The 23184-nt window shown below is 41.2% G+C and overlaps 1 protein-coding gene across 1 annotated transcript in view; it reads left to right on the top strand.

Moving 5' to 3' along the window:
- Nucleotides 1–23184, top strand: part of Anos1 (anosmin 1) — a gene marked incomplete at its 5' end in the record, with an annotated part of 200453 nt that overhangs the window by 87064 nt on the left and 90205 nt on the right. Inside the window, 1 exon segment of the mRNA XM_013505608.1 lies at nucleotides 20229–20291. Within this exon segment, the coding sequence (XP_013361062.1) occupies nucleotides 20229–20291 (63 nt within the window).

Genomic DNA, 23184 nt, shown 5'->3' with positions numbered 1-23184 from the left:
TTATACTCTTACTCTCTACTGTGGGTCCTCAGCTGGGGACATTCTGCCCCTTCGGAAGCAATGAGACAATGTTTTAAGATATCTTGGTTTCTCACAACTGCAGATACACTTGTTTAGGCATTTGTTGGGCAGGGAGCACAGAAGTTGCTGTCACCCTAACATGCCCAGGACACATTCAGCTACTACCACTTATACAGCTCCATATACCCATAGTGTTGAGGCTGAGAACGCCTGCCTATTCCTACTGGTTGTATAGAACATTTCCTTTTTTTGCTGGTAGATGTGTAATATTTTCTCTGCACACCACATGGGTATGAAGCCTTTAGCTGTAATCTCAGTAGCATACAAATGCCATATGAAGTACTCTTTTAAAACATGATTTTACTCTGAAGACCTCTTTGGGGGATAGCTTTTACTTTACTTGAAATCACAACCTACAAAGCTTACAAACATTCTGTTCAAGCAGAGATGGAGAATGGGCATTTGTGTTCATACTGATTTTCATGCTGAGAAATAGGACGTTACTTCCATGTAGCACTCCCAAAGTGCTGCAAAAGCTTAGCAACACAATCCCTAGGTCCACAGCATTCAAATGAATGTGCCAGACACTGTCTCTCTCCATTGTCCCATGTGTACTGTCCCTGTTGCCAAAGTTATCATCCTTTCCTTTGCTCTTTATCATTAACGTAGGAGGCTGAAGTCCACAGAAGACATACTTCATCATTCTCAGCTCTTCTTGCCCAGGTTATAGTCTCACAGAGCTAAAGCAAAACTCATAATTTATTTTTTGAAGAGACAAGAATATCTCTGAGCTTTAAAAATACGCTATGTATTTTCTAGAATCAGAAGGTAAGACCTTCCTGGGATTCCGTTGGACAAACTCGGATTATTTGTTCTCCATCCAAAAGGTAGATGAGCTTGGTGGGTTTGCCAATGTTGGGGGGTATGTCTGAGCACATGGTTTTTGGATTAAGACTCATGTTTCATAAGAGATTCCTCTGGAGTGTTATACACCCCAGTCTTGCGACCCTTGAGAAGGTTTTGCTGTAAGTGATTCAGTGATATTTTTCTCATGGGCGTTTCATTCTTCCCAGCTTAGCTTATTACAGAGGAAATCACCTGTACATGGTCTCTGAAATCTTGTGTCAGAAGAAAAGACATGCATAGGACTACTATATTGAGTGGACCGGATCTCTGGATTCAGAGAGGGACTTGCCCCATGTATTTTCCCTTAAAAGTAAAAGATAAGGTAGATTTCAAAATGAAGTAAAATATATATAAAAAAGGAAATGTTAAATGTTAACACATTTAAAAGTGTTAGAATGAAGTGCCAGGCATGGTGGTGCATGCCTGTAATCCCAGCACTTGGGAGGCTAAGGAAAGAGGATTGTTGTGAGTTCGAGGCCAGCCTGGACTCCAAAGTGAGCTCAAGGCCAGCCTGAACTGCCTAGTGAGACCCAGTCTCAAACAGACAAAAAAATAAATAAGTAAAAGGAGAATGAAGACACATAAAAAGGGAAAGCAATAGTCAGAACACAAAGCCCAGTCACATAAATCTACCACTATGTTAGGCAAGTTTTTCGAGCTGGAGATGACTGGAAAGTTCACGTGTTTTGAGTATGAAGTCTTAGGCTCCATCCACACAAGAAGCATTTCTTCAGGAGGCCAGTGGTTGGAGATCCCATTCAGTTCATGTCCTCTTGACAGTTGCAGAAAATGCTTTGGTTCGCCTTCCTGCAGAAAGCCTGGGGCATTTCTCTGGCTGCTGGAGCACAGAAAATCTAGATTTCCTTTCATCATGGTGAGAGTGGACACAGTTTTGAACTACTATTCTGCCTCATTCCAGTTGTGCTTGGAGGAACTGGAGTTGTGTGTTACTATAGCTTAGATCTGGAATATCCTCCAAAGTCCTCCATGTTTTCAAGGGTCAGGCTCCAGACTGATGCCACTGGGAGCAGGCTGAAGTCCACAGAAGACGTACTTCATCACACTCAACTCCTCTTCCCGAGGTTATAGTCTCACAAAGCTAAAGTGAAACTCATAATTTATTTTTCCAAGAGGTGAGAATATCTCTGAGCTTCAAAACAAGCCATGCATTTTCTGGAATCAGAAGGTAAGACCTTCCTGGGATTTCACTGGGCAAACTCAGATCATTTGTCCTCCATCCAAGAGGATGGAGAAACACCTTCTGAGTGGAACCTTTAAGAGGCAGAGCCTAGAGGGAGAACTCCTAGTCATTGTGGGTGTGATCTTGAAGTGGATTGTGGGACCTCAGTTCCTCCCTTCCTTCATTTTCACTTTCTGGCCATGAAGCGAGCAGCTTCACTTCCTCACCCACTGGCTGCCTTACTAGGGAGTTAATAGCAACAGCACTAACCACTCATGAACTGGACCCTCCAAAAGTGTGAGCACAAGTAAACCTTTTCTCTTTAAAAGTTGATTCTTTCAAGCATTTTGTTACAGGAAGGGAAGCTGACACACCTGTTTTGTAGCACACCCTTGAGACTGAGTTCTGTTATAACACAATCAATTCATTTTGAAATTACCTGTGGAAAGCCCATCTGATGTAACATTAGGATTGAATGGTGCTGTTTGTTATGATTTCTTGTCAACCAGAACTTTAAATGGAAGTAGAGCAGAATGCCATTATAGAGTCGGAGAGCCCAATTCATTAGTGTAATGTATAATTTAAGCTTAAAATGATAGCTCACCAGGGTCTTGAAATGATACATCATTTTACTAAATTAATTGACTTAAAACAGGGTACGTGATTCAGAGTTGCAAACACACATGTATTTTTCCCAGTAGAAAGGCCTTCTCTGTATGCATGCTAAGGAATCCTTCCCTGAGTGCCAGCTTTTACACTGGTGTGTCTAGAATTTATTTCTTTTCCAGGGAATCATTTATTTTTCAAGAAGCTGTATTTTTCTTCTACATGAGCAACAGAGAAAGATGTTTCAGCTGACCTTTCAAACATTAGCGAATGTAGTTGTTTTCTAGCATTTCCTAGACTTAATACTTTTCAGTTATTATGTGTGTTGCATGGGACATAGTTGTTTTTGAAGTTAACATAAAAGGAGAAACAAGGTTATCTTTAAAGTTCAGATGCAGCCCTCGTGGGGATTACCTGGGTACCTACAGATGCCTTTTTCTGCCTGCTACTTTAGATCACACCTGCTCAGTCCTGATCTTGGTGAAATGTAGGGGAGGGGAGGGCCGGTTCCGCACTTTAAGTGATATTGATCTGCATGTTTAGTTCACTGAATGGCATACAGATGTCTGATAAGAGGAATATAACTATTCAAAACAGTACAGTTAAAGCTCGCTAAGTTTTTATCTTATAGCTTGAAAGTGTGGCAAGAAAAATTGCTTCATTTTTAATCCTTATGAGACACAACTATTTACTAGTGGATTTAGAAACTTTTTACATAATGGCATTATGTATTATGTGTCTCAGCCCTATTGATTGATTGATTGATTGATTGATTTATAATCTCACTCAGGTGACCATGCTAGATTTGAACCTGTGAACCTCCTGTCTCAGAGTCCCAGAGTTCAGTACCACCATGCCTGGTTTAACATAGAATAGCTTTATCAAATACCGTAGGCTTTTGCCATCACCTCCCTCTCCCTCCCATTCCTCTGGTCCTACGTAAACACTAACATACCTTCTGGCCTTCATTAAGGTAGATTGACACATTGTGCCTCTTGGTAGAGGGACACATTGTGAACACCTCTATGAATGGAATTGTGTGAGCTAGCATCCCGTCACTTTCACAGATACCCAAGATGGCCAGTTTAGAAAGAGGAAAGAATTATTTTGGCTCATGGGTTTCGAGCTTCTAGCCTGTGACTGGGCAGACCCATTGCTTTTAGGGCTCTGGTGGGCAGCAGTATGCCATGGCAAGAGTAAAGGAAGAAGAAGAGTAGAGATTGGGGTCTTGCATTCCTCTTCAAGATACCCTGATGGCTTGTGGACCTCCCACTAGGTCCCACCTATCATGGCAAACTGGGTCCAAGCCTTTTGAGATACATTTAAAATCTAAAGTGTAGGAGGAGTCATACTTGTAGTTTCTGTCTAATATCTTTCACTTAGTAGAATGTTTTTAATATCTCCTATGCTGAAGCATACCCGTGTCAGTATTCTACTCCTTTTCACTGCCAACGGTAGTGCACTAAATTTTTAAAAACTCCATTCATTCATCGGTTAATGTATATTATTTCCGTCTTGTGTTTATTAAGAATAATACTGTTATGAAATTTGTGCCCTAATTTTGGTAGTATGGGTGGAATTACAAACCTATTGGATATATTCTGTCCTGAGATTTTTGCATTGTTTGTGTCTAGTTTATTCTAGAATTATGTTACAGTAAACACTAACCTTAACTCAGTTCAGAGGGAATTTTGGTTAAAACATTTTAGAAAAGTTGAGCAGGGTACACTCATATTAACTACACTCTTAAATTATTACATTGGACATTTACATCCTGAACTATCTGTGGCCTGTATAGTAAGGGAGATGCTTCTGTTTGGTACAATCAAATTAATTAGAGCATTCTACATAGAGACTTTAAAAAGATAGAATGATCTCTTTATTGCCTTTGACTACCGAGTCTCCCAGTTAGAATGACAGTTTTGCAGTATAAGGACCAAATTTCATTTCACAGCAATGCTTTCCTCTGGAGAAATGGAGAGATGCAGTTTAAAATATCGTGTAGATACTTCTCGCTTGTGAAAAGTGTGAGCACAAGACTGTTTTGTTTTGTTTTCTCTTCAGGGCAACAAGTGGGAATGGAGCTTCTGAGAATGGAAGGCTCCCTCTCTCATGGCTCCATCGAATTGATTTGGTAGGGCCATCAGCGTGCTAGGCAGCGGATTTCCATTTGCTTGATACTCTGTCAAGCGGCAGAAGGGAATTTGTTTGCTGGGACCGACCGTGGGGCTCCTCTTCCTCTCCCTCCTCCTTGTTAGGAGATCCTGGTGTGAAGACAAACAGATGCCCGCTGTCCCAATGCAGCGCTTAACCTGACCTCCCCCGGCTCACAAAGGAGGGCTTTTAGGTCCCCAGTGAAACAGCCTCGGCTCTTCATCCCGCCCCGCCGTGAAATTTGCCATGAAAAGCCCCCGGCCTCTCACTGCTCAGCCTTTGGGGTGGGTGATGTGGGACTGGGAGGCTGCTGGGAAGCCAGAGAGAAAACCCCAAGCCACAGCAGGGACAAAGACGGCCTCGCTCCTTCTTTCATTGTTGGTGGTCATCCGCTCCCAGAGTGGCACACGGGGGCATTGGAGCATTTTGCTGTTGCCTGCTCACTTAGTCTTCTGGGGGAGGGAGGAATGTGCCTGAGGGGCTGCTGGGAGTCCTCCTGGAGCCAAAGCATCACCAGCGTTGCTTAGCAACATCAGCAGGCACTGCATCAACCAAAACCCCACAGAAACAAACGCTCCTCACTGCCTGGGAAGACCTTGCCTCGTCTGACCCTCCAAGTTCTAGGGAGGTTCTGTTTCCTGCAGAAGCTGCTCTTCTGATCTCTTCCTTCGCCCTTGCCTTCTCTCTGCTTCTCAGGCCATCTTATTTCCTAGTAAAAATTAATAAATTGGGCCTGAATTTCTAATGTGTGCTATGAATACACAGACTTCTCTATTGCATTGAAGAAGTAAACAGAAAGCCTTCCTCAAACTACAAAACTGCCGTAAATGTCATTAGGAGGGCAATGGATTAGTTTTCTCCCTAAAGTGAGCTACAGTCTCGATAGTGTTTGGGCTGTTCCACTTTTGAGGAGATTCAGGGTGTTTTATGTCACTGTCATGAATTGATGCATGTGCCATGAAATGAATGAATTGGTAGGAAAATGAAACTTGTGAAACTAATGCCGTTCTGTGTGTCCTGCTTCACTTATGCACTCGGTTCGTGGGACTTAATGATAGCAAGTGGCCTGTTCCCAATGGTGGGTTTGTATGCCTCGTGTAAAATTTCCAAAAATAGCCAGGTGTGGTGGCACACACTTGTAATCCCAGCCCTCAGCAGGCTGAAGCAAGAGAATCGCTCTGAGTTCAAGGCCAGCCTGGGCTACCTAGCAAGATTCTGTCTCAAATCAAACAAGTGAACAAAATTTCCAAAAATAATTGCATGTGTGGGCAAAATTCTTTCTCAGGTCCCTTGCAATGGAAGAAAGTAGTCATTCTCAATATTGTGGGTGTCTGTCTCACCAGTATCACACGTGCCCTGGTATAGTACAGTGATGCCCGCGTGTAAGTTCTTTTCAAATGCAGTACATTTCCCTGGAGGGAATTTGCCAAAATTCCCTTGAGAGAATTTTGATGAAGCCCACCCTTGAATGCTGTCTTTCTGAGGAAGTGGAATTATTAGTTCTCCAGAATCCATCTGAGTTTGGGGAGTAGTAAAAGAAACAAGATCATTTTTCTCCAGCAAAGGAGATGGACATTTCTTCTGTAAGAGAGCCATTTTCTTGGATCTGTTGTTCACATCTGCATCCTGCCTGCTGTGCTTTCAAAGCACATTCAGTAATCACCCAGAGGTCTGCTAAACCCCAAGTTTCTCTTTGCCCAGTGGCAAGGTGACTCTGAGCAGCGTGTGTATGGTGGATCACTGATACCATTCTCCTTGGAGTGAGCAGGAGCCGCTGGAGTGGATCCACGTGGTGGAAATTGACAGCTTTATTTTCAAGCTTTAAAAATTCACATCTACATGGAACATAATCTTTCCTCCCACCTGCCTTTGCCTGGTCCATCCTATTTTGTTTTGCATCAGTATTTTGTTTTCTACCTGGACATGTCCCTTCATCTGCGAGACTAGGGGTGGAGGAGTTTGGGGGCACCTTGTGGGCTCAGCCCTTGCTCCACAGATTGGTCCCGAGGTACCGTATTTGTTCAGTTAACATCTCCATCACACCTTAAGGTCCAAGCAGAATGTTTTATGTTTCCATGGGCTCCAGGATTACTGATGTAGTCACCTACATAGATGGTATGCAGTAAAGAAGAAAGCAAATGACTCCAGGCCTGGAAGCTAGAGGCAATGGAATATGAGGATTTAGGGGCTCCTGAAATGACGGTTTAATGGAACAGGCTGCCCAGCAATTCTCTAGGGTAACACGGAGCTCATCCTCCTACCTGCTTTGAGGGTTCTCTGGAGAAACAGTGCCAGACTGAAGACACTTCCTCTCCGGAAGCCCTCGCAGACACAGAGGAGCTACAGGCACAGGCGAGAGAAGATTTTCTCCTTTCTCACTGCCTTTACATGCTCCAGTGTAATCTAACTGGATGCAGAATCTTAGTGGTGCAGTCCGCGGGGAAAATGCCGTTTTTCTTCCTGTGCCCCTAGAAGGAGTCCGCTATGGATGTTGAATGCACACCTTTGGATTTTCTTTCAAAACTTTCCATTTGTCTTCTGCAGTGTGTTAGCCAGTAGCTCCAGTGGGACCCTGCACATTTAAATTAATTAACGTTAAGTCAAGGGAAATATTCACTATTCAGTTGCACTGGCTGCACTGAGAGCTTAATATACTTAGGTGGCTGATGGCTTTGGGGCGGTACATAGAAAGGACATTTCCACTTTTACACTATATTGAATGACACTGCTTTATTCTAGATGGTATGAGCTTCCTTTGTGTGTGTGTGTGTGTGTGTAGCACATGTGTTTTCCTTTGCAGTTTTTGGTTTAACAGAACAAGAGACAAAGCATGGAGTCATTGAACAGTGCTCAATTAGCCAGATTGTGATATACAAAACAACAATAAGAAGAGACACATTTAAACGGGGCCATAATTGTATGTCTCAGGCTAGGAGTGTAATGCGGGGAACCAAGCTGAAGACAGTATGTCTAATTTGCTCACAGTGCAGAGAAGGTGGTTGTAACCCTTGTGTGAAGTCCCCTGGAAGACGAGGACAATTAAACAACACTGCACTCTGCTGCAAACTCCCTGAGTTTGTGTTTGCTGCACATCTTGCTTGGAATCACAATGGCTTTGATTGTTAAATTATTCTAATAGCATTTCTTCAGCCGTAAGAACCTCAACGTGACTCTTCTAGGGGTGAAGGAAGAACAGACAAAATTAAATATCCATGTGAGAATGTGCAAATTTTCCAGCCCAAGACTGAATAGCTTTGCTTGTAAATAGAGTTTCCCATCCATAACTAATGTATGTTCCCCACCACAGCGTCTCCGTTTTGACCTCTGGAAAGTTATGAATATTATGTCAAACCCGTTGCTTTTGAGCAGACCCACCACAGAACCGAGGAGGGCACTGATGTCTTCGAGGAGTGCTTCTGTTGACAGAGCTGGGGTGATTTGATCTGGCAAGGAAGACCGGAAACATGAAAGTCCTCCCTGACGCTTTCAAGAACATCCTATGCCTTCCTTGAGCCTGACATGTGAGACAGGCAAAGCACACAGTCAGATATTAAGCTGTCAGTGGAGGGGATTAGCTCTGACACACTGCTGACTTGCCTGGCGCTAAGGACAAGCTGCATGTTAGGTTCTTTGCACCTTCTCTAATCACTCAACACTCAGGCAAACAGATTGCATTTTTCTGAAATAAAGGGATGCTGTCTAACCATCCAAAACATCCTTATATATCACTAATAGAAATGATTTTAATAGCCCATAAGCAGACATGATAAATAAGACAATCTCGGACACAGCACCTTGTGGGTTAGCATATGGACAGAGAGCAAAATCAGGTTGTTTTTGTGACACACATCACATCTAATCATGTTATTAGCCCAGGGAGAAAAGGATACCAGGCCACCCAGCTTGGAATACGATGGATGTGATTCTCCAAAACTGCCAGGTCAGTGATGTTGTAGAAATAGTGTGTCATCAGGAAAAAGTTAGAAGAAAATAGATGTACTGTGACAAAGCTCAGAGGCAGACTTGCCTAAGCTTTTCAACTCAGCCTCAAGCAGAGGAAACCCTAATCTCTATTCAACTTGTAGCCCGTCACCAAGGAGGTCTTTAACCTTGGGGCTCAGGGATGTCAGGGGCATGCTGTGCAGATTAAATTCAGACTTTCATTCTGGAGACAATGGCTGTTAAGTCCAAGAAACGCTCTGACGGTAACTTGCATGGAGTTAGGCAAAATCTTAACCTAATGAGTGACTAGGACTCTGAGTGTACAAAACAAGATGGTTTCTCCTGAAAAAAGCTGCCTGCCGATGGCTGGGAGTCAATACCTGGCCATCAGTATTGGAGAAAATGAAATAGTTGCTTTTATAGCTGGCCAAAGACATACATCCCTGTAATCACAGGGTAATGAAAATGAAGGTGTGTGCACAGAGGCATACATGTGTGTGGTGTGTTCTTCTGAGGTTGGAAATGACAAGTAGAGTCATATTTCTTTTGAATATGTTGATGAGATATATATTTTTCAATTTCCATCCTTGAGCATTTTAAATCCCCCCCCCCCGTGTCCATGAGCATCTTTAGAAAAATGTCCCCTTGGTGCTAGAGCGTCCTCAAGTGAAGAAGAATGCCCAAACCTCCTTCCCTTCTTTCCCTCTCTTACCCAGATACCAACATCTGTTGTTCTCTTCAGTGAACTTTCAGTTCAGTGAACATGGGTTCGTTCCGCTGCTTTTAGAATTTTCCTAGCAATCAGGCACAGGCAAAGTACTCGCCAAAGCTCAGACCTTTACAGGGCCCAAAGCTTTGCAGGACTCACCTGCTTTTATCATTGTGAGCAGTGTTTGCTTAGCTGTCTCAGGAAGGTCTTGTCTACTACAACCTGAGAAGGGACATCATGAGATGCAGATGGGACCACAGTGCATGGTGAGCCATTTCTTGTGTTTGTAATTGGAAGGCAGGACACAGGGGCAGGGATTTAACTTGGGATTTCAAGAAGACTGAGTCTACTCTGGCCCTAGTAGCACAGGGCTTTCTGAGGCTGTGGGTAAACCACTGGTTAAACATTTATTTATTTATTTACTTATGCTGAAGATTGAACCCAGAAACTCAAGAATGCTAGGCAAGTGCTCTACCATTGAGCTATATTCTCAGCCCTATTAATTTTTAAAATAACCTTCTGCCTACAGCTCCGTGTCCATAATTGTTTTTTTAATAATGCCTACTAAAAGACTTGATTTTGATATTTGAAGTAATTTTAAGATTTTTGTGAATTTATGAATATTTAACTTTTTTCAGAACATCAAGAAAAGTTAATAGTGTAATTAATATGCACTCACCTGTCATCTAAATAAAGGAAGACAAAACTTTGGTATGACTAGATGATTACTTTTGGCTTTCTTTGTCTGTTCCAGCTATACAACTCATTAGTGTAGTGTGAATTCATTTTGCTCTCCCATAATTCTTTGTTTCTGCCACAATCCCTTTGCACCATTCTTTTCTCCCACAATGCCTTGTTTCTGCAACAAGCCATTTCTCCACCATTCATTGCTCTCCCACAATCCCTTGTTTCTTCCACAATCCCTTTTTCCCATTATTCATTGCTCTTTCCCAGAATTCTTTGTTTCTGTTACAATTTCCTCCCACCATTCGTTGCTCTCCTGCAATCCTTTGTTCTGTCATAATCCCTTCTCTTCATTCATTGTTCTTTCCTACAATTCCTTGTTTCAGCCACAATCCCTACTTCTCATTATTTATTGCACTTTCCTACAATTCTTTGTTTTTAGGGGCAAATGTATTCTCTTGAGTCACTACTGAGAGATAATCAAGTTCAGGAAATTAAGCACTCATGTAATGCTGTTATAGAAACTATACTCCATATTTACTTGTAGGTATTAGTGATTGGAGTTATCACTTTCTCTTCATAATAACTTTTAATTTTAGAAGTAATCATGAAAGTACTTTTGAAACTTCAGCACTATGAGATATGTTCAAAAATATTGAATGTTTAAGTTAAAACAAAATTATTAACATAAAAGACACCTTGCCATGAAACCCCCTCAGAATCTTTCCCCTGACTTTTAACGCATTCATCCCATTGTCCTTGACATTTTCTGCAGCAGCTCTAGAGTCCTGTTTTGTGAATGTCTTACTTACTCTGTCCTGGCTTCGTCAATGTTCTGAATGCATTCAAAACTTGACTTTGCATGGTCATATTGACTTTAGGGAAGAGCTAGAAGTCGTACATGCCAGATCCAGGGAATGAGGTGGATGAGGACAGAGCGTTATGTTTTTATTTGACAGAAATTGCCTTCAATATTTGATCAATACAGAGTGTTTGGAAAATATGGCTATTATTTAGATTTTTTAAAAAATGATCACAGTAAGAGACATTTTCACTAATACCCTTAAAATACTAAAACTGTTCCCCTTTGCTTTGAATACACCTATCTTGTTATTCTTGGCAACATGTCTTTTATGGTAATAAGGTTTTTTTGTTTTTTTTTTTTCTGTTTAAACGTTGAACATATTTTTCCTCTACAGCGGTAAGCCAAGATGCCATGGTGGAAGATCCACTTGAAATATCTGGGTTGATGCTGAGAAATCTTGGTTGGTCCTCAGTGAAACAGCACTTTATGAAACACATGCAGTACTTTCTGGGACTCAATGATGTACATCAAGGCACGTGTTAAGTGAGCAAAATTGAAAGGAAGCCACTCTCTGATAATAATAACTCCCTCCACTGATTGCTTTTCTCCATTTTATTCATTTATTCAGCTGGTTTCTAAACACACTGTAACTGAAGAAAGTTGTTGTCAGAGCCGCACTTTGTTGGGAGCAATCCCTGAGTTAAAATGAGCCCCAGGTTTCTTTATGAGCAGCAAGGTGGGAGTGTAATTATCCTTTGAATGTTTCTGAGCAAGTTGCTCTGTGAGGTGAAATGTCTTAAGCAGAGGGCTGCTGTGCTGGGTCACACGCTAATCCTCTGTGGCTTGGGATCCCGTGATTGTTCATCTGAACCTCTGTGAGCTGGCAGCCAAGATTTCACTATTCTGGCAGGACAGTGCACTTTTCAACACATGGGGTTGTAGCCATTTCTATAGCAATTTAAGAGCTGGAGGAAGTCCATGAGTACTTCTAAAGGCAAGAGCGTGCTCACATTTTAAGGCATATATTGGAAGGAAAACATCTTCCATCCTCAAAACAGATCTACAGTTTCCCAGAGATACTTGCTACCATACAGCCTGAAAAGAGAAATGGCCTTTGGAAACTTGTATTAATGGCATTATTATAGGCTATATGTATGCACCCAGATGAAATGAAAAGCTGGATTTTGTTTTGCAGAACCCAATGTTTATTTCTTGCACACAGGGAATAATCCAGGAAAATCCATGTCCACTGTAACATTTTTTTTTTGTAATATGATTTTTTAAACTATTGGACAGCAAATATTTTTGTGCATGTGTACCATGTGTCTTACAGAATGCCCCATCTCAGGTTTTGCCTTCTGACTCTACCTTCTATCCACACAGAATACCACCCCTGTACTCAACCATAGTGCTGGGAGTTTTTATGAGAAATTCAGCCACTTAAAGCAATTACTGAAACATGCTTGAGTGACTAGAATAAATGAAATGTTAATATCTTCTTCGATTAAAGGAAAAAAGAGAGATCAGGGAAATATGCAAGAATTTAAATAAATTCTGTGGATGAGTCCGTCAAAAGTAAAAGAGAAGTCTAGGATGGTGGCACAGACCTGTAATCTCAGCATTCAGGAGGCTGAGGCAGGAGGATTGTGAGCTCAAGGTCAGCCTGAAATACATAGTGAGAACCTGCCACAGAAGAAAGTAAAAAGAAAGAAAGAAAGAAAGAAAGAAAGAAAAGAAGGAAGAAAGGAAGGAAGGGAGGAAGGAAGGAAGAAAGAAACAAAGAAAGAAAGAAAGAAAAAAGAAAGAAAGATAGAGGGGAAGTGACCGGATTCTCTTATTACCCTACTATGTAATATGGGGATTTTAGCACATTTTATTTCAAACAAGTCTTCTTGAGCAATATTATTCTGCCATTTTTGTGCTGGAGATTGAATTCAGGCTGGACTCAAACTTGTAATCCTCCTGCATCAGCCTCCCTGTGTGCTGGGACTATATGTGTGTACCACAATGCCCAGCTGTATTTCAACCTTTTGTGTGCCACAGAATTGTGGCTGGGAGACATTAAAATCAAACATGAATGGAGCAAAGTAATTTAGCAGGGATTCCCCTCCAGGTTGGTGCAGCATCTTTTTTTCCCCTTCCCCTCGGACCTGATAAGAATCGGCAATATCCGAATCCCTCCCTGGGAAATGGCCTGAGTTATCCAACCTTTCAAATTGCTCAAGTTCGGCCATCAGTGTTCTGCCTGTAAGGGCACAGATATCTAATCATGACTGCATTGGAGAAGTGTGACCAGAGCACAAGACTGCACAGGTTCATCATCATGTATCATCGCATCTGTCCTGACCCCTCTGAGCTTCATAGTCACACGCATGACCTGCACCCATTTGTAGGAGAAGCCACAACTTTGCTTTTTCTACCAGGCACTGTCTTTATGAGGATGAGCTGGGTCTTAACTCCGGAAGGTGTGGTGTTGGTTTACATGACATCAAACTCCCCTTATCAACTATTCCTTGACTCGCTAAAACTTTGCTCGTTCCATGCTGTAATCACTATAAAACTCTTTGGGACTTTGACCAGTCCATTGTGTCCTATTTGTCTTCTACCTTTAATCATTTCGGTTTGAAGCAAAACATGCAGAAAGAACAAATTGTTCCCCCTAAAAACCCAACCAAACAGACAATAATAAAATAAAAAATACTCAAAATTTTGTTGAACTACGAAATCTCAATATTGCCGTTCTACTGTTTATATAGAGTAGTTCAAAAAATTTGACAGTTCACTCTCATTGGAATATTGACAGGAGAGCTATAAATGGTGGAGAGAAGGTTGGGGTGACATTGGGAAAACTTCTGCTTTGGTTTTATTCACTGTCACATCTTGCTCCCTTAATCTGTCTTCCACCTAAGACTCAAAATGTCTTAAACACAAATTGGAGCAAGCGTTTCTGAGCTGAAGGTGTTAGTAGCTCTTCCGTGCATTCTGAGGATGAGCTTTCCAGGTTGCTGTCCCCCTGTATCTCTCCTTTTCACCATCAGGCACCTTTCTTCCCTCCCTCATGCAATACTCTATTGTTTGGGCCTCTCATCCACTTCTGGTTGTTCAGTTCTGCGGTGGTCAGTGTGGATTGTCAGCTTGTTTGGATTTAGGAATACGTGCCTGTGAGTGTTCCCAGAGATGCCAGGGCTCTAACTTCTCAGTGGATAATCCCTTGAGCCTAAGTAAATGCTTCTTCTTTTCAATTGTGTGTAAGGTATGGTTGAACAATGCACAAGTGTTTAAGTTGAAAAAACACTTATTACACCAAAACACACTGTTATGTTTGACACATTGTGTCAACTTGGGGAGTCTAGAGGTTTGGCTAAGTGACTCAGCAGTTCTGCATCCTGGGGTGCAAAGAACATGCCCTTCCTGCTCTAGGATGTTGTTCATTGTGTCAATGTGAGAAGTTTAGAAGGTTAAGTGTGTGAGTGCCGCCCCCTGGGTGGGGTAGCCTTCTTACAATATGAGGGAGGGAAAGAGGCTTGCATGCACTGCCATTCCCCCCTTTGCTCTTGCTGCTTTGCTATCTTCTGCCTCAGAGCAAACCAAGTATGCACTGAAACCTCCATAAACTGTAAGCTAAATAAACCTTTTCTTCCTTCATTTTGCACATCAGGCATTTTGTCTCAGCAATGAGACAAAAGTAACCAAGACACACACAATGCTATTAATCCCCTTAAAATACTACTTCTCGCTTCAAGCTCACTCATTGCATCATTTTTACCACTTTTTGAAACGGTTCTGGAAGTCCTCATTTGTGAGTGTCTTTAATTGAGCTGTTGCTGCTGCCTCAATGTCCTGACCTAATTCAAGACATCTATCTTTTATGATCATTTTGACTTCAGTGAAGAGCCGGAAGTTGTGCACAGTGCCAGATCTAGAGAGCAAGGAAGAGGAGGACACACCATAATATTCCTCCGAGCCTGCCCTTTTGTTTAGATTGGGTGTGGCAGCAGCATTCCATTTTTGTTTATACTTCATAACGATATTCATGACAAAGGACTTACAGAACTGCTTCAGAAAGCACCAAGAATAATTGGGTAAATGTGTTCCCAGGGACAGGAGTATTTTGAGGGGGATTCATTGCAATGTGTCTTTCACTGTAATACTTTTTTAAAATTTAAACATTCATCATATACTTTGATCAGTGCTTATATGTCAGGTATGTTGTTCCAACAATAGAAAGGTTTGGAAAGCAGAGTCCCACTCAGTCTCCTAAGCTAGTTCATGGGCACTTGATTCTATGAATCCCTCTCAATTATCCCATATGGAAATCCTTACCATTTCATTGGTTTCTTGGGGCAGTTTGTTTTTGTTCTTTCATGTATTTTATTCCTCACACTGATGCAGAGTGCTTATCCACATGCATCTCCCCGCTAAGAGATTACATACTACTCAAGGCAGGATGTTTTGGCCTTATTTCCTCCTATCATTGTAATGAGTACTTTACACATAGGACATTTTAGTACATGTTTATTGATTTAGCAGCTGTGTGCTTGGATGGGGTTGGAATGCATGGAATACTGGCTGCTTTGCTTTTGTGGGGCTTCTGTTTAATGAGCATGGTTTAACTTTCTTGCTTATTGGCCATGTGTGAAAATTTAAATCTTCTGTGAGCTGGTAGTCACTTCAGAACGTATTGGTGTTGCTGTTTTGGCAATGAAATGTACTTTGATGAGCGTGTTTGGTTAAATGTAACTTGGATGAATGGGTTCATGAATGGAATTTGGGGGTAACATGGCCACATGCTGGTTTACCCATGTTGTATCAACAGTTTCCTCTTTGCCAGTACTTTAGCTGTACAATTTAGACATCTTTCTCTGTGATATGAAATACTTAGCCTTATTGGTCATAATTGCATAAACATCTTGGAATTGTAGCTCCTAATCATTTCTGGGATCATCATACTTCAGTAATCCCATAGATTTGCAAAGCACTTTTGCAGTTACAAATCTCTTCCACATACATTATCTCACTAAACCCCTGTAGCAGTTGGTGTAAACAGGCCATGAGTTATATGGGAAATCACCTTCCTTCTACCATGCTGAAACTGGGGTTTCAATGTCATTTTCTCCAGCTCTCTCAGACCCACTGAATTTGTGTTCCAAACCTCTCCCAACTTCACTGTTTCCTCATTTTTCCTTAGGTTCATTCTGATCATGCTCCATTGAACACACAGTTCTAAAAGTGCCCCATAATCTGTAAAATTTGGGGCATGTCTTGGTTACTTTTCTCTGCTTGCTGGGACAAAATACTTTATGCCCAAAATTAAGGAAGGAAAGGTGTATTTAGCTTACAGTTTGTGGAGGTTTCAGTCCATACTTGGCAGGTTACAAGGCAGAGTGGCACATGGCAGAGGGCTGCAGCTCATGGGAGCAGAACACAGCAAAAGCAACAAACACACAAGGGAGGAATGGCCGCAAGCAGCCTCTTCCTCTCCCTTACATATGCAAACTACCCACCCCAGGGTGGGTGTGGGTGTAGTTCTCACACCCATAATCAATCAAACTCTAAAAGCCTGCCCCATGACAGCATGAGGCTTTGGGGGGACACCCAGACACAAACCATAACAGGGTACCTTTCTTGTCCTGAATTATTTTATCAGTTGAAGGTGGAATATTGTGCTGTGGTAGTTGGATTAGACAAATGGAGGCCCAATAGCACCTTGGATCTTCTTGTAGTTATTGATGAGATACAAGGTTCAATTAGGGCTCAAACCAAACCACCCTGTTCCTCCATGCTGTCTGTGGATTATCCCTTAGAATCTGCTCCCTCATCTGTACCCTTAGTTCCTGTGCCTTGTGAAAGATTAAAGACAATTACAAGGAAGGCTATCTCCTGAGGAGGAGTCCATAAACGAGCGTTCACTCATAGACTTCACAAATCATGCTGCTAGGGTTTGCTTGTGCCTAGAATTTCATGTACCGGAAGCTTGGTCTCGAATGTATGTACAGAGGTTGCGGGATTTGTAAGAAGTAGTGATTAGGTTATGAATGGGTTAGTGCTGTCTTCTGGGGTGGCTTAGGACCTGCTGGAGTCCAGTGGTTCCACCAGAGGGCTTTTTTATAAGAATGAGCGCAGCCCTCCCCAATCTGCAGCTTCCTTGATACATGTATGCTTTTCACATATAGTTGGTTCCCTTCTCTGCCATGTAGTGACACATTCAGGAAATCCCTCATTAGATGTGGTTACTGTATCCACTCTATCCAATCTCTATCCAGTCTCCACAAACTGTGAACCAAAATAAATCTCACTGTGCTATAAGGTACCCTCAAGTATTTTGTTCTAACATACAATTAAAAAATTGGAGATTCTTGGAGGAAAACAATAAATGTTACCTGGTTGATGAGTAGATGAGTGGATGCATGTTAACTGTGTGGATGGCAGAAATTGTTGGTGTGAGTTGGGCAGTGCCTTAGTTATTTTCTCACCACAGAGACACAATTCCTAACACCTACAGCTCTACGGGGCAAAGGTTTATGTTGGCTCACAGTTTGTGGAGATTTCAGTCCATAGTGAGCTGACTCTCAGGCACCGCTGCCTGGCAGAAGAGAAACAGCCTGCTTCCTGCAGGCAGGAAGCAGAGGGAGGTCAAAGGAATAGAAAGGGAGATAGAACTTCTCAGGCCACTCCCCCAGTGACCTACTTCCTCCAATCAGGCACCACCTATGAACATCACATTTAGCTATATAACTCATCAGTGGACTAATTCCACCTATGAGTGCATGAGGCTTTGGTGGGACATCTACATACAAACCATAACAGATGACTAGTACAGGAGGATCATAAGTTTGAACCTAATTTGAGTAGCTTAGTGAGACTCTGTCTCAAAACAAAATATAAAAAAGGACTGGGAAATTAGCTCAGTGGTAGACCACTTGCCTACCATGTGTGAGGCCTTGGATTCATTTCTAGTTTCCCCTACCATGACCCCCCAAAAAGATGGTCTAATGGACCTGTTGATTTGAATAGAAAAGGATTCATTAAGGAAGAAATGCAGTAAGAGATTGAATGTACAAAGGATCTTGAATTTGGGACCAGTTTTCCTGCAGGCAATTCATGCATGTTAAAAGAGTTTGATTAGGCAGAATTTCTGTTTGACCTTTGAAGGTCAAACTGCACACTTTGTACTTAATTTGGTATTCATTGACTAGTTTGTGTCAGGGAACTTACATCATCTCTGCTATGTTTTACAAGCATGAGTGTGACTGGAATATATAGAATTAGCCCAAGATTAGAGGTCACTGTTCTGGGTAGCCTTTACCCTTCCAACCTGGGAGAAGTTCCTCAGAGTCAGCTGTATTCTCAGCACTAATCCACTGAATTTCTGTTGCTTTTTATTCAAAAGTTACCAATATTGACACTTAGGGGCAGCTAACTTTTTTTATAATAAAGTGCTGTCCTGTGCATTGCCAGGGGTTTCAACCTACTAGAAACCAGTTCCAGCCTCCTTTCTCTTCAGTTATAATAAACTTGTCTATAGATTTTGCCAGATGTCCCGTGAGAGGCCAAACTCACCCTCACTTCAGAGCAGCTTACTTAGAAGAGTTTAAATAACCTGTGTACTATCTTATATTTTAAATACAGTGAACAGGAAAGTTCTATTGTGTTACACAGTTCGTGCACCAGGTGGAGGGGTTTACACAGAATCTGTGTTGTTGCCCACTTTGCAAAGTTTGGAGCCTCAGGCAGATCTCACGAGAAGCAGAAGAGAGTGAAGTACAGCTGTTTCGTGGACACTGGGTGTACCCTTAGTTCACCGCTCTTACTGTCATTCCTGATTGTCATTTGGTACCTGCCTCACTCCTATGTATTATTTGATGGCCCCTGGAAACCAACCACAGGTACTGGTTATAAAAGCACACAGAATTATCAATTCATTCAAAAGTGTTCATTGAATGGCTGCCATACGCTAAGGATATCGTAGCAATGGCACCCAATCACCAGGCTTAGGTAACTTTCATTCTAACGGAGTATTGTATGGATATATTTTATATTTCTGTGGGTTTTGCGCTGTAACCTTACTATAAGATTACCAATGAAGGAAGTGATTTTGAAGCAAGTTATCTTTCTACATAATGGGGCGAAGAAAACCATTGGTATCTACATTCCAAATAACAAAACAAAGGATCAGTTCTCTAAAACAATTTATTTTCAACCTGAGATTTCAAGTTTTTCTCCACTGAGTTTGACAAAGTATCCTAGGATGAAATTTTTTAATGCGATTCATCATTCTACATTCTGAAAACGTAAAACACTGGCCAAAAATGGTAACTTCCATTACTATATTTTAGGCAATATATGATTGCGGCACACTGCAGTGACAGGTAACATGTTACAAAGTAATTGTCTGCTGGTGGCATTATGTATTTTGTATTTTCTCTCTTGGTGGAAGATTTGGGTCTACTGTCTTCTGACATTTACATTCTCTTCACCTGATAACATCAGTGTTGTTTTAATTTGCATTTCTCTAATCGCCAGGGTGTTGTACATTTTTTTTATGTATTTATTGTTCATTTGTAGTTCTGAGAAGTAGCTACTCATTTCATTTGCCCAATTTGGGGTTGGGTGAAATATATATGTTTAAATAAGCTTTACTTTCTGTTATGAAGCTCTCATATCAGAATCCAAGTTTAGAGTTATTTAATAGAGTAATTAAATTAGATGTCACTATTGTTGGACTTATTCAGCAGAAGATATGTTAAATATATGTATATATTTGATACATTTTCAGATACTTACAGAGTACTCAAAGTCTCCCCCAATCTAAAAGCAAGTTGATCTTACATTTTATGAGAAAAAATTTCATCTGAAGCAACAAATTTCATAAACTATTTCTTAGACTTTAAGAAAAAAGTATAAAAACTATCAAAGAATAGGTTTTACTCAAAATATTTGACCTGGTAGTGTATATCAATACTTTTCCTATAACTTCCTACCAGACTGCATAACTTCCTCTTTCCATGCTGTTGAAATACATTTCTTTTGGTTCTTACTTTGTTATTGATGCCCTTGCTTGGATTCATACTATATCCAATTAAAATGATCAACTGATTAGTTGGATTTTCTAAGCCAACCAAGAAAAACAGGCCTTCAAAGCAGTGATTGCAGATGAATTCATTATTCCCTTGACTTTGTTTTTTCTCCATGCCTTATTTATTTGTGTTTCTCTCTTCCAGTGCCTGGAGCCCTGCAAGGAACCAGGGGACTTGAGGAAACACCAGTGTCAAAGCTTCTGTGAAGTAAGAGAACATTATATTAATTGTATTCGCTGTATGTGGGAAACGAGGTGTCACTGTCTTCCCACACTGCACCATGGTTATTTTCCAGGCAGTTTTCTGTGCATTGTGGAAATGTTTCTGTCCTTAGGAGGAGCAACTCTTATTTTTGCAAGTGGGAGTTTTCAACATTGATCCCTTTTGGGACTCCTCCACCCTGGGGAGAATGCTTGTGCACTCTTACCTGTGTGTAGGGCTTCTTATTTCACATTTCCTATCACACAGAGCATAAAATGAATGTAGTGTCCTGAAGGATAAGTGTCTATAATCACCAGTAATGGTGAAGAGGGCAGGATCTGTCTTCTGAGCTGTCTCCTATAGTTTGGGTTTTTCTAAGATATGACCAGAAAGACAGGAGACAGGAAGATTGCCCACTTCCAACCATAGTGTTTGTGTTAGTTAATTTTCCCTCTTTGCTGAGACAAAATAACTGATGCCCAAATTTAAGAGGGAAAGGATTACTTAGCTCACAGTTTGTGGAGGTTTCAGTGTGTAATCAGCTGGCTCCAAGGCAGGGTGGTAAGGCTAACGGGCAACAGGTCATGGCGGCGGAAGACAGCAAAAGAAACAAGAGCAAAAGTTGGGGGAGAACAAGCCTCTTTTTCTCCCTTATATTGTATGTAGGCTACCCTCTGTAAGGTGGGTGTAGCACTCACATCATCTCTATGCCCTCCTCTTGCACAGGCTCAGGATGTTTACTAGTTGAGGACCCTGATCCTCTGCTGAGTCAGTTGCTTAAACTTCTCAAGTTGACACAATGAATCAACCATTACAACATCTTAGGCCATAAGATGATGTAAGAATAGAATCCACACACCTTCCAAGGTGTGTTATTTCCCTATTAAGCAGAAGATATGTTAAATATATGTATATATTTGATACATTTTCAGATACTTACAGAGGCCATAAGCAGCCGACCTAGAGCATGTCCTCTACACCCTAGGATGTAGAACTGCTGAGTTACTTAGTTAAACTTCTAGACTTCTCAAGTTGACGCACTGTATCAACCATTACAGTGATCCTGAGGGGGAAAAGAGAGTCTGAAATTTCTTGAAGACCAATAGAGAACTCAGTAGAAAGAGCTCAGTATGGCTATGAAAGATGCCCAGCTCAGGGTGTTGGAGAGGAAACCCAAAACGTGCCCATGCCATCAGAATGGAATTATGGTATGGACCATCTCTGAAGGGGACTTGGGGCTACATGGAAACTCTTCGAAGGGATCCGGGGAGACATAATGGTCCAGGCATTTCCCTGTTGCTCATACTAGTGTTATACTGTAGAGAGGGTATTTCACCTTGGAAGGTGTGTGGATTCTATTTTGAGGTGACACCTGCAAAATTGGCATCATACTCCCTGCTTGGTGTGTATTGTTCATTTGATCTTTAAATAACCTTGGAGTTAAGCAAGCAGATGATAAGTCCCCAGGAGCTGTGCATGGGGCAAGACAGGAAAGCAGTGGCATGTGGATATTCATCAAGGGGGATGGCTGATGTGATCCCACATGTGGGTCAGTGTTCTGGGTAAAAGGGCTGGGCCAACCCTCTGTTCTCTAGCCTTGGTCCATGGTCACCTAGGTCTCTCTTGTGGGTGGGCTCTACTTTGTCACTCACCAGGGTCATGGTGCTGTGGAGTTATTTTAAACAAGGGCAGTGAAAGTATTTCTAAACTTCTCAAGTCATCACCTGTACTTTTCTGCATCTCAGTTTTATTTTGTCCTGGTAGTTCTTTCTCAGCATTTTGTGTCTGGATGAACTACTGATAATTTGAGGATTTTTATGCAGTGATGCCTGTTGTCAGAAGCACGTCCATCCTAAGCATCCTGTCAAGGAGGTCTTTGGAAACAGTCTTTTTAATTTTGAGAGTGTTAGAACCTTGAATAATGCATAGGCCTCCTTGTAGATATTCAGGGTTATTCAGCCAATTACTCTGCAAATGACAGTCCTGGATGAACTAAATACTTACTGTAAGTCAAATAGGGAAATAACACACAGTGCCTTCTTGTGTGCAGCCCTTTTGAAGATACTGAGGATGAAACAGAACAGCAAAACTAGGTTCTTTCCTGAGGCATTGACATGTCATCTAATGGTGCTCTCAAAGTCTAAACTTTTCCAGAAGCCATATTGATTAACTTTGATGTATCTTTATATGAATTACCTATCCCTGCATAACAGATCACCCCAAAACTTTGTTTTACACTTGCAGGTATATTGTCTAAGTAAACTGATCTGTAATAAAATGAACTTCATGAAATTAATTTATTGCTCATGCCCTCTTTGAATAACTACAACATACCCAGCTGTTAGAAATACAAAAGTAAACAGATTAAAAAAAAATCCCTACCTAGTTTAGGTTTATTTTTCCTGATGGAAGAAGACCTAATCTAAGAATTTGATCTTCACCTAAACTACAAAAGTGACTCACTATATGAACATAGAAAAATCACGTGTTTAAATTCATTTTCAAATCTAAGATTTATCCAGCTTCACTTATCAGTGTTGTTACAGAAATCAATGATAATTGAATGCACCATACAAAACTCATCAAGCTATAACAAAACAGCAGGTTAATATTGATTTTTAAATTGTATGCGATGTGCTTATAGTAACAGCTCTGGGAGGTATAGGAATCGAATTCTGAATCTAAGTTCCCATACCTATTGCTAGTCCATGTTAACACTACCAGACCATAATGTCTCATGGAATGACCATTACACACCTACTTTTAATTTGTATATTACACAAACCAAACATCTAAATGAATTAAAATATTTTCATAGAATTTTGCAGATGAGAAAGGGCAGTTGTGTTTGTTTTATAAATTTATTATCCCTAAATATCAGTGACTCTGGGTTGGTATT

Source organism: Chinchilla lanigera, unplaced genomic scaffold (genome assembly GCF_000276665.1).
Source record: "Chinchilla lanigera isolate Chin_1 unplaced genomic scaffold, ChiLan1.0 scaffold00098, whole genome shotgun sequence".
NCBI lineage: Eukaryota > Metazoa > Chordata > Mammalia > Rodentia > Chinchillidae > Chinchilla > Chinchilla lanigera.
Note: the sequence above shows the minus strand (reverse complement) of the source record. Positions and strands in the feature narration are given on the sequence as shown.